The sequence below is a fragment of the Delphinus delphis genome, chromosome 17, assembly GCF_949987515.2.
Source record: "Delphinus delphis chromosome 17, mDelDel1.2, whole genome shotgun sequence".
Taxonomy (NCBI): domain Eukaryota; kingdom Metazoa; phylum Chordata; class Mammalia; order Artiodactyla; family Delphinidae; genus Delphinus; species Delphinus delphis.
In genome coordinates this window covers 38875812-38892779 of record NC_082699.1, presented here as the reverse complement: position 1 = coordinate 38892779, position 16968 = coordinate 38875812, and the positions used below count along the sequence as shown (strand labels likewise).

The window sequence follows — 16968 nt, the reverse complement described above, 5'->3', positions numbered from 1 at the left end:
GGAGTGGAAGATGGTCTAGATCAGTGTTAATTAAGAGCACCTGCTTTGGAGTTGGACAGACATTGGTTTGAATCCCAATTCTGTGACCAGCGAGCTGTGTGGTCTTGGGTGGGTTTTACCTCTTCAGTCTTTTGCTCCTCTGTCAAATGGAGATGATAATATAGCTACTCAGTAGGGTGCTTTTTTTTTTTTTTTTTTTTTTTGTGGTACGTGGGCCTCTCACTGTTGTGGCCTCTCCCGTTGCGGAGCACAGGCTCCGGATGCGCAGGCTCAGCGGCCATGGCCCACGGGCCCAGCTGCTCCGTGGCATGTGGGATCTTCCCGGACCGGGGCACGAACCCGCGTCCCCTGCATCGGCAGGCGGACTCTCAACCACTGCGCCATCAGGGAAGCCCAGGTGCTTTGTTTTGTTGCTTATCTTTATTGACCACTTATTATGTGCCAGGCATTCAGGGGTTTTATATGCATCGTCTCTGTAAATCACCACAGCACACATGAAGTAGGTTCTGTTATTATTATTATCATCATTATCATCTCCAAGGACAGATGATGAACCTGAGACTTTAAAAAATTAGATAACTTATTTCAGTTCACCCAGGTCATAAGTGACAAGCCTAGGATTCATACCCAGGCCATTTAACTCTGAAGTTCAGGCTCTTAACCACTATTCCCTGATTGATTTAAGAATTAATTAAAATAATGTAAAGTGCCTGACACATTGTAGGTACGCAATACATAGTAGCTATCTATTTGTCTCAACTATAATGATAATTACAGTTATTAAACATATTGGATGTGAGTGGAGGGATATGTTTTAGAATCCTATCAGTAGATCTCTGAGACGTTGTGTTTCCTGGTACAATGGATATCAGTCTACAAGTATGACTGATGTCAAAATCAACTGTAACCCACTCGTTAATAGAAAAAAACATGCTTGGTAAGTATTGATGCAAACTGTGACTTGTGTCCATTCTGAAACCAAGGAGACAAGTTTGCCCTTTGACAATTGTACTCGATGACAATGGACATTCTCATTGTTTCCTTCCCCTGTTTCCTTCCTAGTATGGAAACCTAACTCTCCCTGAAGATACAGCCATTGGAACTGTCATCTTAACCATCCAGGCCACCGACGCTGATGAACCGTATACGGGAAGTTCTAAAATCTTGTACCGAATTACACAGGGAGACAGTGAGGGACATTTGGAGATTGAAACAGATCCCGAAACCAATACTGGATATGTCAAGGTTAAAAAGGTAAATAGCACGTGGAATGGAATTTGTCTTTTTCAAAGGTTAATTTACTTAGGACCATTCAAGGACCTAGAAGCAGAGGTGACATATTAGCAGTGACCTCTCAGGTGTGTGATGGACTCCTGGAACACTCTCAGTCATTCCTGTCCTCCCAAAAGACAGAAGGCAGGATTCTTGTTCTGGGTCTGTCACTAACTGACCAAGTAGCCTTTGCAGAGTGAGGTAGGATTGACAACTAAAATATATAAACTACAAGATAGAAAATTTTTTAGTATAAGTATGTCCCATGAAATACTTGACATACTTATACTAAAAAACTGCTTGTTGTTTACCTGCAATTCCAATATAACCAGTTGTTCTATATTTTTATTTGCTAAATCTTGGGCAAGGTGGTGCTCCGGGCTTTATTTCTCTCTTTGCAAATGTGGGGTATTAGACTAGATGAACCCTGTGAGCCCTTTAGGCTGTTAGACTCTTTATTCTAATGGGCCAGCCATTGGCTCCTCTTTAATAATGACTGGAAATTGGTAGGTCTCCTTTAATAGACAAGTTTTAATAAACAACTTTATTCTTTCACGGCTTCTTCCCTGCCTAACCCTTACTTTCACTTTTATGGTATTGCTGCGTCCACTGGCTCTTGCTTCGTCTCTCCCTTTGTAAGGACTGGGTAGTCTAGAGCCAAAATCTTGATTACCATGATACTTGCTTTTTAATAGAGGGTCTTCCCATCCTTCCCTCAGTCTAATCCCATCCCCTACTGTGTACAGCTGAAGTTTGACCCTTTCCTCCATGGCTGCCTCATTTGTGCTTTAGAGCATGTAAACCGTTTACCAGATGACTCAATAGGAAGCAGCGCTTGTCATCCAATGTAGTTAGAATTAAAAGGGGTCAGAGTTACAGCAATTGAGACTTTGCAGACATGGTTGGATGCTGAAGGTTTGTAGGGCAGTGTGTTGGAGGCTGCAAAAGAAAGCTCTGGAGGAAAGTTTTGACCCAGAATAAAGGAAAGCTGAAGTAGAGGCTAAAAATGAAGACAGAATAATTTCACAGAAAATAGATAGAAGCACAGGGAGAAAAGTGCTAATGCTGAAGGAAGCCCTGGGGCAGAATCTCAGAATTCTGATACCATTATGACTATATAACCTACTTCTGACAAAGGGCCTCGTTGAGTTGTAGCTGTGAGGTTTTTGTGTGGACCTACTCAAGACATTAGTATTTTGTGTGAGTCTGACATTTGGAAAAGGTGCCATAACATCTTCCCCCTCTATTCATGGCTGCCTACATGGAGACAAAGAACCCAGAAGGAAAGGCCAATCTTCAGAGTTCGCAGTGGGTGGTCCAGGCAACATACGTGATCTTTTTGCAGGAGGTAGGGGCAGATAGCTTCTATCCTCCCACAGGCCCAGAGCTCTCTAGGCATCTAAGAGAAGATAAAGCCCTGTCCATCTCAGTATGAATGAGTCCCACATGTCAGTAATTTTTCATGGTGGCTTGTTGTGAATCAAGTTAATTGGACCATTTGTGGCTAAAGGGCACCTATAGGGAAAAATTGGTAACCTTGATGGTTAGCAGTAGGTAAGGGCTGTAAGTATCCTCCCACGTGCTCTTGACACGAGGAGGTATGTTACAGTACAGCAGGCCTCTGGCCAAAATCTTTGTCACATCCTTATTTTGTTTGTGGTTATATTCCAAGTGTCCAGAATATCGCCTGGCACATGGTAGAGGTTCAATAAACATTGGTTGAGTTGAATAAATAATTGAATTCTGTGCCATGTACAATTAATAACAAGCTGGGACAAAAAACATCATCCAACTTGTGCTTTAGGCTTGTGACGTCCCAGCTCTCTGTCCCTCAGGCACTGTGGGCACAGTACTCTATTGAGGGGATTCATCTGACTGTCCACAGAAAAGATGTTGATACACACAACAGAACTGGCGCCCTGGAACTATGAAGGCTATAAGCTGCTGGACTAGCCAGATGCCACACTCTTGTTCATTTAATGACCAAGAGATATACTATATTGTTAACCAAGCTGCATGTCTTGAATACCACTAATATCACAAAACCTCTTTGTAGGATCACTTTGCTAATTAACAAACCTTCTAGTGCAGCTTGAGATAGTGTGAGCTCAAAAACTGTAGAAGCTGCCTCTGGAGTGTGGATCTCTGATTAGGATCTGTCAAATGCTAAGTGACAGCCAGCCCAGAGGTGTGGATTCTTGATGAGGATACACTAGATGTTAGCCAACTGCCCCTAGGATGTGTGTACTCACACTGACAGATGTATGTATTCATAGAGTTTTCAGTATTTTAAATAAATTAGACTCTATTATGTGGTTTTTCGCGTGTAACTTAGCCTTACTTCTAATTCCCGCCCCATTAAGCTATCCATTGCTTCAGGACCATTGTGTTGATCATTTTTAAAAAATTTAAAATCCCAATGTAGACTACTTTTTTTTTTTTTTTTGCCGTACGCGGGCCTCTCACTGTTGTGGCCTCTCCCGTTGCGGAGCACAGGCTCCGGACGCGCAGGCTCAGCGGCCATGGCACACGGGCCCAGCCGCTCCACAGCATGTGGAAACTTCCCGGACCAGGGCACGAACTCATGTCCCCTGCATCAGTAGGTGGACTCTCAACCACTGCGCCACCAGGGAAGCCCCAGACTACTTTTATTTCCTAATATTTTCTTCATTTTTTTTAACGTCTTTATTGGAGTATAATTGCTTTACATTGTTGTATTATTTGCTGCTGTATAACAAAGTGAATCAGCTCTACATATACATACATCCCCATATCTCCTCCCTCTTGCGACTCCCTCCCACCCTCCCTATCCCACCCCTCTAGGTGGTCACAGGGCACCAAACTGATCTCCCTGTGCTATGTGGTTGCTTCCCACTAGCTATCTATTTTACAATTGGTAGTGTATATATGTCCATGCCACTCTCTCACTTTGTCCCAGCTTACCCTACCGCTCCCCATGTCCTCAAGCCCATTCTCTACTTCTACGTCTTTATTCCTGTCCTGCCCCTAGGTTCTTCAGAACTACTGGATTTTTTTCTTTAGATTCCATATATATGTGTTAGCATATGGTATTTGTCTTTCTCTTTCTGACTTACTTCACTCTGTATGACAGATTCTAGGTCCATCCACCTCACTACAAATAACTCAATTTTGTTTCTTTTCATGGCTGAGTAATATTCCATTGTATATATGTGCCACATCTTCTTTATCCATTCATCTGCTGATGGACACTTAGGTGGCTTCCATGTCCTGGCTATTGTAAATAATGCTGCAATGAATATTGTGGTACATGTCTCTTTTAGAATTACGGTTTTCTCAGGGTATATGCCCAGTAGTGGGATTGCTGGGTCGTATGGTAGTTCTATTTTTAGTTTTTTAAGGAACCTCCATACTGTTCTCCATAGTGGTTATATCAATTTACATTCCCACCAACAGTGCAAGAGGGTTCTCTTTTCTCCACACCCTCTCCAGCATTTATTGTTTGTAGATTTTTTGATGATGGCCATTCTGAACAGGGTGAGGTGATACCTCATTATAGTTTTGATTTGCATTTGTCTAATGATTAGTGATGTTGAGCATCTTTTCATGTGTTTGTTGGCAATCTGCATATCTTCTTTGGAGAAATGTCTATTTAGATCTTCTGCTCATTTTGGGATTGGGTTGTTTGTTTTTTTGATATTGAGCTGCATGAACTGCTTGTATATTTTGGAGATTAATCCTTTGTCTGTTGATTCATTTGCAAATACATTCTCCCATTCTGAGGGTTGTCTTTTTGTCTTGTTTATGGTTTCCTTTGCTGTGCAAAAGCTTTTAAGTTTCATTAGGTCCCATTTCTTTCTTTAGTTTTTAAATTTCCATTTCTCTAGGAGGTGGGTCAGAAAGGATCTTACTGTGATTTATGTCATAGAGTGTTCTGCCTATGTTTTTCTATAAGAGTTTTATAGTGTCTGGCCTTACATTTAGGTCTTTAATCCATTTTGAGTTTATTTTTGTGTATGGTGTTAGGGAGTGTTTTAATTTCATTCTTTTACATGTACCTGTGCAGTTTTCCCAGCACCACTTATTGAAGAGGCTCTCTTTTCTCCATTGTATATTCTTGCATCCTTTATCAAAATAAGGAGACTATATGTGCGTGGGTTTATCTCTGGGCTTTCTATCCTGTTTCATTGATCTGTATTTCTGTTTTTGTGCCAGTACCATATTGTCTAGATTACTGTAGCTTTGTAGTATAGTCTGTAGTTGGGGAACCTGGTTCCTCCAGCTCCATTTTTCTTTCTTAAGATTGCTTTTGCTACTTGGGGTCTTTTGTGTTTCCATACAAATTGTGAAATTTTTTGTTCTAGTTCTGTGAAAAATGCCATTGGTAATTTGATAGGGATTGCATTGAATCTGTAGATTGCTTTGGGTAGTAGAGTCATTTTCACAATGTTGATTCTTCCAATCCAAGAACATGGTATATCTCTCCACCTGTTTGTGTTGTCTTTAATTTCTTTCATCAGTGTCTTATAGCTTTCTGCATACAGGTCTTTTGACTCCTTAGGTAGGTTTATTCCTAGATATTTTATTCTTTTTGCTGAAATGGTAAATGGAAGTGTTTCCTTCATTTCTCTTTCAGATTTTTCATCATTAGTGTATAAGAATGCCAGAGATTTCTGTGTATTAATTTTGTACCTGCTACTTTACCAAATTCATTGATTAGCTCTAGTAGTTTTCTGGTAGCATCTTTCGGATTCTCTATGTATAGTATCATGTCATCTGCAAACAGTGACAGTCTTATTCCTTCTTTTACAGTTTGGATTCCTTTTATTTCTTTTTCTTCTCTGATTGCTATGGCTAAAACTTCCAAAACTATGTTGAATAATAATGGTGAGAGTGGGCAACCTTGTCTTGTTCCTGATCTTAGTGGAAATGGTTTCAGTTTTTCACCATTGAGAATGATGTTGGCTGTGGGTTTGTCATATATGGCCTTTATTATGTTGAGGGAGTTCCCTCTATGCCTACTTTCTGCAGGGTTTTTATTATAAATGGGTGTTGAATTTTGTCAAAAGCTTTCTCTGCATCTATTGAGATAATCATATGGTTTTTCTCCTTCAGTTGGGTAATATGGTTTATCACATTGATTGATTTGCGTATATTGAAGAATCCTTGCATTCCTGGGATAAACCCCAGTGATCATGGTGTATGATCCTTTTAATGTGCTGTTGGATTCTGTTTGCTAGTATTTTGTTGAGGATATTTGCATCTATGATCATCAGTGATATTGGCCTGTAGTTTTCTTTCTTTGTGACATCCTTGTCTGGTTTTGGAATCAAGGTGATGGTGGCCTCGTAGAATGAGTTTGGGAGTGTTCCTACCTCTGCTATATTTTGGAAGAGTTTGAGAAGGATAGATGTTAGCTCTGCTCTAAATGTTTGTGAATGTTCTAAATGTTTCGCCTGTGAATCATTCGGGTCCCGGGATTTTGTTTGATGAAGATTTTTAATCACAGTTTCAATTTCAGTGCTTGTGATGTGTCTGTTTGTATTTTTAATTTCTTCCAGTCTCAGTCTTGGAAGGTTGTACTTTTCTAAGAATTTGTCCATTTTATTGGCATATAGTTGTTTGTAGTAATCTCTCATGATCCTTTGTATTTCTGCAGTATCAGTTATTACTTCTCCTTTTTCATTTCTAAGTCTGTTGATTTGAGTCTTCTCCCTTTTCTTCTTGATGAGTCTGGCTAATGGTTTATCAATTTTGTTTATCTTCTCAAAGAACCAGCTTTTAGTTTTATTGATCTTTACTATCATTTCCTTCATTTCTTTTTCATGTATTTTTGATCTGATCATTATGATTTATTTCTTTCTGCTAACTTAGGGTTTTTTTGTTATTCTTTCTCTAATTGCTATAGATGTAAGGTTACATGGTTTTTTGAGATTTTTCTTGTTTCTTGAGGTAGAATTGTAGTGCTATAAACTTCCCTCTTAGAAATGCTTTTGCTATATCCCACAGGTTTTGGGCCATCGAGTATTCATTGTCATTTGTTTGTAGGTATTTTTTAATTTCCTCTTTGATTTCTTGAGTGATCTCTTGGTTATTTAGTAGCGTGTTGTTGAGCTTCCTTGTGTTTGTATTTTTTACAGTTTTTTTTCCTGTAATTGATATCTAGTCTCATAGCATTGTGGTCAGAAAAGATAATTGATACGATTTCAATTTTCTTAAATTTACCAAGGCTTGATTTGTGACCCAAGATGTGATCTATCCTGGAGAATGTTCCATGAGTACTTGAGAAGAAAGTGTATTCTGTTGTTTTTGGATGGAATATCCTATAAATATCAATTAAGTCCATCTTGTTTAATGTATCATTTAAAGCTTGTGTTTCCTTATTTATTTTCATTTTGGATTATCTGTCCATTGGTGAAAGTGTGGTGTTAAATTCTCCTACTATTATTGTGTTACTGTCACTTTCCCCTTTTATGGCTGTTAGCATTTGCCTTATGTATTGAGGTGCTCCTATGTTGGGTGCATAAATATTTACAATTGTTATATCTTCTTCTTGGATTGATCCCTTGATCATTATGTAGTGTTCTTCTTTGTCTCTTGTAATAGTCTTTATTTTAAAGTCTGTTTTGTCTGATATGAGAATTGCTACTCCAGCTTTCTTTTGATTTCCATTTGCATGGAATATCTTTTTCCATCCCCTTACTTTCAGTCTGTGTGTCCCTAGGTCTGAAGTGAGTCTCCTGTAGACAGCATATATATGGGTATTTTTTCATATCCACTCAGCCAGTCTATGTCTTTTGGTTGGAGCTTTTAATCCATATAAATTTAAGGTAATTATTGATATGTATGTTCCTATTACCATTTTCTTAATTGTTTTGTGTTTGTTATTGTAGGTCTTTTCCTTCTCTTGTGTTTCCTGCCTAGAGAAGTTTCTTTAGCATTTGTTGTAAGGCTGGTTTGGTGGTGCTGAATTCTCTTAGCTTTTGCTTGTCTGTAAATGTTTTAATTTCTCAGTGAATCTGAATGAGATTCTTGCTGGGTAGAGTAATCTTGGTTGTAGGTTTTTCCCTCTCATCACTTTAAATATGTCCTGTCACTCCCTTCTGGCTGCAGAGTTTCTGCTGAAAGATCAGGTATTAACCTTATGGGGATTCCCTTGTATGTTATTTGTTGCTTTACCCTTGCTGCTTTTAATATTTTTTCTTTGTATTTAATTGTTGATAGTTTGATTAATATGTCTCTTGGCCTGTTTCTCCTTGGATTTATCCTGTATGGGACTCTTTGTGCTTCCTGGACTTGATTAACTATTTCCTTTCCCATATTAGGGAATTTTTCAACTATAATCTCTTTAAATATTTTCTCACTCCCTTTCTTTTTCTCTTCTTCTTTTGGGTCCCCTATAATTCGAATGTTGGTGCATTTAATGTTGTCCCAGTGGTCTCTGCGATTGTCCTCCACTCTTTTCATTCTTTTTTCTTTATTCTGCTCTGCAGTAGTTATTTCCACTATTTTATCTTCCAGGTCACTTATCCATTCTTCTGCCTCAGTTATTCTGCTATTTTTTTCCTTCTAGAGAATTTTTAACTTCATTTATTGTGGTGTTTATCATTGTTTGCTCTTTAGTTCTTCTAGGTCCTTGTTAAAGGTTTCTTTATTTTCTCCATTCTGTTTCCATGGTTTTGGATCATCTTTGCTATCATTACTCTGAATTCTTTTTCAGGTAGACTGCCTATTTCCTATTCATTTGTTTGGTCTGGTGGGTTTTTACCTTGCTCCATCATTTGCTGCATATATCTCTGTCTTCTCATTTTGCTTAACTTACTGTGTTTGGGGTCTCCTTTTCACAGCCCGCAGGTTTGTAGTTCCTGTTGTTTTTGGTGTCTGCCCCCAGTGGGTAAGATTAGTTCAGTGGGCTGTGTAAGCTTCCTGGTGGAGGGGACTGGTGCCTGTGTTCTGGTGGATGAGGCTGGATCTTGTCTTTCTGTTGGGCAGGACCACGTCCAGTGGTGTATTTTGGGGTGTCTGTGGACTTATTATGATTTTAGGCAAACTCTCTGGTAATGGGTGGAGTTGTGTTCCTGTCTTGCTAGTTGTTCTGCAGGAGGTATCCAGCACTGGGGCTTGCTGGTCATTGAGTGGAGCTGGGTCTTAGCGTTGAGATGGAGATTTCTGGGAGAGCTCTTGCTGATTGATATTATGTGGGGCCAGGAGGTCTCTGGTGGCCCAATGTCCTGAACTCAGCTCTCCCACCTCAGAGGCTCAGGCCTGGCACCTGGTTAGAGCACCAAGACCCTGTCAGCCACACAGCTCAGAAGAAAAGGGAGAAAAAATAGAAAGAAAGAAAAATAAATAAAATTAATAAACTAAAAAAAAATTTTAGTTATTAAAATAAAAAAATTTAAAAAAGAAGAGAGCAGCCAAACCAATAAACAAATCCACCCATGATAACAAGTGCTAAAAACTGAACTAAGATAACCATATAAATCAGAAACTAGTCAGTTGCATACAACAAACCCAAAGTCTACAGTTGCTCCCAAAGGCCACCACCTCAATTTTGGGATGATTCATTGTCTATTCAGGTATTCCACAGATGCAGGGTACATCAAGTTGATTGTGGAGATTTAATCTGCTGCTCCTGAGGCTGCACAGAGAAATTTCCCTTTCTCTTCTTTGTTTGCACAGCTCCTGGGGTTCAGCTTTGGATTTAGACCCGCCTCTGCGTGTAGGTCATCCTCTGGTGTCTGTTCTTCGCCCAGACAGGAGGGGGTTAAAGGAGCTGCTGAATAGGGGGCTGTGGCTCACTCAGGCCGGGGGGGAGGGAGAGGTATGAAATGCAGGGAGAGCCTGTGGCGGCAGAGGCCAGTGTGACGTAGCAACAGCCCAAGGCACGCTGTGTGTTCTACCGGGGAAGTTGTCCCTGGATCACAGGACCCCGGCAGTGGCGGACTGCATAGGGTCCTGGTAGGGGAGGTGTGGATAGGAACCTGTGCTTGCACACAGGCTTCTTGGTGGCGGCAGCAGCAACCTTAGCGTCTCATGCCGGTCTCTGGGGTCCGCACTGATAGCCGTGGCTCGCACCCTTCTCTGAAGCTTGTTTAGACGGTGCTGTGAATCCCCTCTCCTTGTGCACCCCGAAACAATGGTCTCTTGCCTCTTAGGCAGGCCCAGATTTTTTCCTGAACTCCCTCCCGGCTAGGCATGGCGCACTAACCCCTTCAGGTTGTGTTTACGTCACCAACCCCAGTCCTCTCCCTGGGATCCGACCTCCAAAGCCCGAGCCTCAGCTCCCAGCCCTGCCCGCCCTGGGCGGGTGAGCAGACAAACCTCTCGGGCTGGTGAGTGCTGGTCGGCATGGATCCTCTGTGCAGGAATGTCTCCACTTTGCCCTCTGCACCCCCGTTGCTGTGCTCTCCTCCGTGGCTCTGAAGCTTCCCCGCTCCGCCAACCGCAGTCTCCGCCTGCGAAGTGACTTCCTAGTGTGTGGAAACTTTTCCCCTTTCACAGCTCCCTCCCAGAGGTGCGGGTCCCGTCCCTATTCTTTTGCCTTTGTTTTTTCTTTCTTTTTTTTTTTTTTTTTGCCCTACCCAGGTACGTGGGGAGTTTCTTGCCTTTTGGGAAGTCTGGGGTCTTCTGCCAGTGTTCAGTAGGTGTTCTGTAGGAGTTGTTCCACGTGTAGATGTATTTCTGATGTATCTGTGGGGAGGAAGGTGATCTCCACGTCTTACTCCTCTGCCATCTTGAAGCTCCTCTCCCTGATATTTTCTTAACCACAATTCTATCAGCACCTGTTCATATGAATTACAAATGTGCTAACGCAGGTAAAATTCACCGAGGAGCACACACTCCACAACTGAAGCCCCTTGTGCTTCATGAAGCACTTCTGCACAGGCTCCTTTTCTTCTCACACTGACTCTGAGGGAGGCGGAAATAGCCCCGCTGTACAGATGAGGTTCAGGCCCACAGCAAGATACAGTCAGTCCCCCAGGGATGACAGAGTTGGGAACTTGACCCCAGGCTTCTGACTCCCTTCAGGAAATGATTTCTGTTGGGGCCTGGCATTGCCATTTACTAGCTCTGCGACCTTGACCGAATGTTGTAACCTCAGACCTCAGTTTTCTGATCTGAAACATTGGTGAAATGGCAGCACCTTCTTGATAAGGACATTGGAGGATTCAGTGTGAAAATACGTATATAGCTCTTAACACAGCCCCCGGCAGGTAGCAGTCAATTTAATGAATGTCCAGCATTATCTTAATTCTAATTAATTAGAGTGAGGGGAGAAGCCAGGATTCTGCCTGTGGATAGATGTGTTTTCACTTCTTGCCAAGGGGACCAAACTTGTCTAATCCAAGAGTCAAATGGTGCCCACTGGGGACTGCTGACTCAGCCTCTCTATGGGAGGACCTGGAAATCAGTAATTTTAGTGCCTGCAAAGTGTTTCTCCTTTACTCTTGCATTACTACCACACTTCACTTTTGACACCAGGTTTGTGGGTTTTCCACACATCAAGCCATTATCCAACACCAGGCTGATGTCCTACAATTTAACTCAGTTCTGACACTGTCTACCTGGAGATAGCATCAGACCCCACAGGTTAAGGGCTCGGTCCCACAAGACTCCCCCGCACCCCACTTCAAAAGTCAATTGCAAGTCCTAGGTTTTCACCCGTACTTCTGACTGACTGGCTATAAATCAGAGGTTCCCATGACTCTCTCCTTGGGTTGGATCATTTGCTAGAACAGCTCACAGAGCTCAGGGAAACATATTTACCAATTTTTATTTAATAAAAGATATGATAAGGGATATAGATGAGCAGCCAGATGAGGAGATAAATAGGGCGAGGTCTGGGAAGGCCCCAAGAGTAGGAGCTTCTGTCCCATGGAGTTAGGGTGTGTATCCACTTTCCCAGCACATGGATGTGTTCACTAACCCACAAGCTCTCTAAAGGCCTTACTTTGGGGATTTTTACTGAGGCTTCATCATGTAGACATGATTGATCATTAACTCAATCTCCAGCCCCTCTCCCCTTCCAGGGGCGGGGGGCGGGGTGGGTGTGGGGCTGAAAGTTCCAAGCTTCTAATCATGGCTTGGTCTTTCTGGTAACCAGCCCCTATCCTGAAACCATCCAAGGAGCCACCAAGAGTCACCTCATTAGAATAAAAGGCACTCCTATCATCCGGGAAATTCCAAGGGATTTAGGAGCTCAGTGTCAGGAGCCAGGGGCAGAGACCAATATATACATTTTTTATTGTTTCACTTGCCCCAAGTGATGCTTAGGATTAAGCAAGTTTTAGAAGCGCTGTCCTCTCTCTGTTTACTGCTGCCCCAAGCTCTCGCCTGTTGTGTGGTAGATCATCATACCCTTGGGACCAAGCAGGTGTCAGGAGCCAGGAAGCCTATTTCTTTGAGCCCTGCCTGGCTCATCAATAACTCTCCTGGCACCCCCTTTCTTGAAATTCAGGGGTTTGTTCTGGCTTTAATTTTTTTTTTTATACAAATTTTGTCACTTCTTCACTATGGCTGATTCTTTTTCATTCTTAGTACGTGACTTATTTTTGACCAGCAAGGGTATCATCTGGAAAACTAATGTGCACTTTTTCCTCATCACTGATGATTGGTGTAAATGTTAAATATCCCCCGTCTCAATTCCTTTCCTTCGGCACTTTATCTCTGCTTCCAGGTTGAATCTAAATCATGGGGTTTGACCCTTTGAGCAGTTGTATGCAGAAGAGTGATTGTGGCATGAGCATGTGTTTTCAGCTTACCTGAGGAGTAAGTTGCCCAGATGGGCCTGAGGTAATCCCAAGAGGCCGTGAGGGTCTCTTGACCTGGCTTTGCAGACCTGCCGTGTCATGAAAGACAGTATACGTGGTTTGACAAGGCTCGTCCTTGATTCCACTCTGCTGATTATCATTTGCAAATTTAGCATCTTTCATTTCTAATTTTATCCCTGGAAAACTTGGTTCAGTGTTTTTCCTGGTGTGAAAGTTAAGCAGACTGATTGATGGCAGGCTGATTCTTCCATTCAGTAAGTGTTTCAGGAGCACTGACACCCTCTCCTAGGAGGGTGACTCCCAAGAGACTGACACTGGTCTCCCTGCCCAGGTCAGATGAATTCAAATCCACCCCTCCCATGGCTGCTCCCAGAGTTAACTTTCTACAACACAAATCCCCGCCCCTTGTCAGTCTTGTGCTCACCACCTCTCTCTGCTCATCAAGGATAAAGTCCCAACTTCTTAGCTTGATGTGTATCTTCTCTGTCATCTCTCTCTTCTCTCAGCTTCACATGTTCTGTTCTGGTAACACAGGCTGCTCCACCTCTGCAGATATACCATCTCATTTCTTTGCCCCTCACCTCTGGTGACCACATGAAGGGATGGAAAAGCCAGGGAGGGGACTTAGGACCCGATGGTAAGAATGGGGGGTGTGCATCCTCTGCCTGAGCACATAGAATGCTCTGCTGCCTGTCTGAGCTTGGGTGTGGCTGGACCCACAAGGAACAGAGTGCTGTGTCCTTTATCCACACGGCAGGCTTGCTCTGGGGGCCGCTGCCTTCCTGCTCCATCAACCAGACCTTCTCAGTTTGACACCCCTGCCCTTATCCCCTGAGATGATGAATGGGTCCCTGGGAGTCAGATGCTCCAGCTTGCACACACCTCCTCACACCCCCCCAGGTGAGTGGCCCTTTCAGACCATGTGGTGGTGATCAAGAGGTCATCATGGGGTTGTGCCCTGAGGGCAGTTGGTGCTTATCTCTATGAAAAACCTCATTTTTACATCGTAGCTAGCTTGCAAAATTTTATATCCTGTATTTTAACAAAGGTCAATTGATTCTTATTTTCTATCTCAAATGACCTTGAGTCTTCATACTTAATTCTTTCTCTTCCATATGGGCAAACTTTCTATTATACTTTCTTTTGAACTAGAAGTTGGGTTGTGATGTTGTGTGTGTTTGTGTGTACGTGGAGGAGAGGGTTTCTAGAGAGTGGGGACTTTCTCCAGGATCTCTTTCCCACTGGAGTCTGCGAGGGCTTGAGAAGGACCAAGGCCTTCTCATTTTTACCTATCCTAATGGATATACTATGGCACTGCATGTCAGGGAAGTGATGAGAAGCGAAGAAGAATATAACACAGTTCCTCTCCTCAGAGAGCTCATGGTCAATAAGGATCTAGAATACATAACCAAACAATTAGAATCCTGAGTTAAGTATGATGAGATTACAGAGGACATGGAGCTCACCCATTTGGGGATAGAGAGGAAGGTCCAGGGAAGCCAATATAGAGAGGACAGCATTGAGCCAATTTTTGACTGAGTGGGAGAATTTTTTCAGATGTTGGGGAAGGGCAGGCCAAGCTAATGCAATCATATGTCAATTTTTCTCTTCATGAAAGGATACTACCATTTTTGTTTAACTGATGAGAAACTGATACAAACTCAAGTTAAAGAGCTGACAGCTCACCAGGAGATCCTGGGTCCTCCAGGCCTGGAAGAGTGAATAAAACAGTGCAGTTCCCATAATCTATAATGTGCCTTTTGGGCTTTACTTTGGTTCCTTCATCTTTTTTGAGGTCATGGGTACCTTTGAGACTCTGACAAAAGCTACATATCCTCCCCCTACCAAAAGATTCACATATGAACATATGTATTGTTAAACAACAAAAATTCCATTGAGTAAACTTAAGGATCAAATTGGCTTTATTAAATACTTCATAAATCAAGTGTCATCCCATTTAGCAATTAGAAAGAAGCTCCACCAAGCTGTAGAAAAGAAAAGATTTTTTAAAGGTAGAAAGGGGGCGGACAAAGGGAATTATTAGCAAAGAATGCATTGCTTCAGACAAGGCTGCCCCCCTAAGGGGAACAAAAGGGCCTATGAGGTGGATTACCTCACTAGTGCTGACCAGATAATTCAAGACTGACTGGTTAAAGGTTGCATTCCTGGAGCAGGGATTGAAACTGCAATAGGTTAGTTATTAAGTTTTGATTTGCTTACATGGGGTTTAGCACAAGTGACTCCATTTTGGGCCTGCTGTTTCTTTTTAACAATTTTCCCCTTTTGATCAGACTCTCAGCTTATCTGAGAGATGTGATCAAAATGTAAGGCATTAAATGCCACTATCACATACCTTTCTGTAGTTCTGTCAGCTTCTGTTGATCCTCTGTGTGGTACTCACAAGTCATAATGTTTTTTTGCTTAATCTCTGTGATAGTCACAGGCATCAGCTTCAGGTTCACAATTTTTAAGTTGGTCATTCTCTTTGTCTCTTTTCTGATGTTCTAGTCTTAGGGAGACTTTGTAGTTAGCAGTTGTGAGCATGCATTTAATGCTTTTTTTTTTTTTGCGGTACACGGGTCTCTCACTGTTATGGCCTCTCCCGTTGTGGAGCACAGGCTCCGGACGTGCAGGCTCAGCAGCCATGGCTCACGGGTCCAGCCGCTATGTGGCATGTGGAATCTTCCTGGACTGGGGGCACGAACCCGTGTCCCCTGCATCGGCAGGTGAACTCTCAACCACTGCGCCACCAGGGAAGCCCTGCATTTAATGCTTTTGAGAGAATACAGCACATGAGGGCGAGTACTCTGATACTAACAAGCAGGATAATTCCCAATGTTTGGAGAGCACTTTGGAGCCATGGTCCCCAAGACCCAAACCAATCAAATCAAATAAGTCAAAGAAAGACTCCATGGCAGAAGTAACCCTTTTAAGCCAAGAGGAGTGGCTTGCTCAGTGATCTTATGGAACTGAATTTCAGCTTCCCCAGAAATGTTACTCCAGGTGCAGCAGGTGGTGTTGGCCACAGTGCAGATACCTCCTTGCTCAGCTAAAAGAGAATCAAGGGCTATATTATTATCAAGAACAACTTGGGCCAGAAAGTCTAAAGATTTTTTTGTTGGACAGCTATTGCTCTAACAGAGGATTTTTCAATATGTTTCAATATTTTCAAGAGTTAAGGAAAGGTTCCTGATCTAGTCTCATTTACATATACTCTTTTTTTCTCTCTCATTTACATATACTCTTAACTGGGGAAGTATGGCCCTGCTAAAGGAAGTGAATCCTGAGTCATGAATACCTCTTGATAATTCCTTTCTAACTCAATGATGTAAATCCAGGGGAGTCAACCAATGAGGTGTCTCAGTTTGTTTGTGAACATTTAGGGGAGCAGTTAGATAACCTAAGAGACATTGCCTGATATGTACCAGCCGTCTAGGTACATAAGAAGAATGACAACCACCACAGACAAAGATAAATCCTGTCGGGACACAAATCACTTCCACCAAGGTGGCACTGTTAATAGATTCACTTGCAGGGATAGTTGCATTTGCCTGTTCAAGCTAGATGTCAGTTAGGTTTTCTCCTAGCCTGAAATAGTAGTTGTTTTAAACTTCAGAGGTTACATCCCTTAGCAATGGCCTGGAAGATACAGATGATGGTGTTACCTTTCCAGGCCAATGCCAGAGTAAAAGAAAGGGAAAGAAAAAAAAAGTTTCTTGTTCAGTTGAAGTGTGAAGTCTTGATGTGGTGTCTTGGAAGGAAGCATCTACCTCAGGGTCAGCTACTTCTCTTCCCAGTCAATTTGATTTGGAGATTTCCAGCATTTATATAAGACCAGATGTCAGGTGGAGTCTTCTTCAGCTGTGAGATGTGTATCCAAGGTTTAAGACCCTGAAGTTTGGCTGCCATCAGGGTAGTGAGGAGGACCTGGTATAGTCCCTTC

The 16968-nt window shown here is 42.3% G+C and overlaps 1 protein-coding gene across 1 annotated transcript in view; it reads left to right on the top strand.

Moving 5' to 3' along the window:
- CDH17 (cadherin 17) overlaps positions 1-16968 on the top strand; it is a 54657-nt gene that overhangs the window by 15159 nt on the left and 22530 nt on the right. Inside the window, 1 exon segment of the mRNA XM_060035214.1 lies at positions 1063-1254. Coding sequence (XP_059891197.1) covers positions 1063-1254 — 192 coding nt within the window.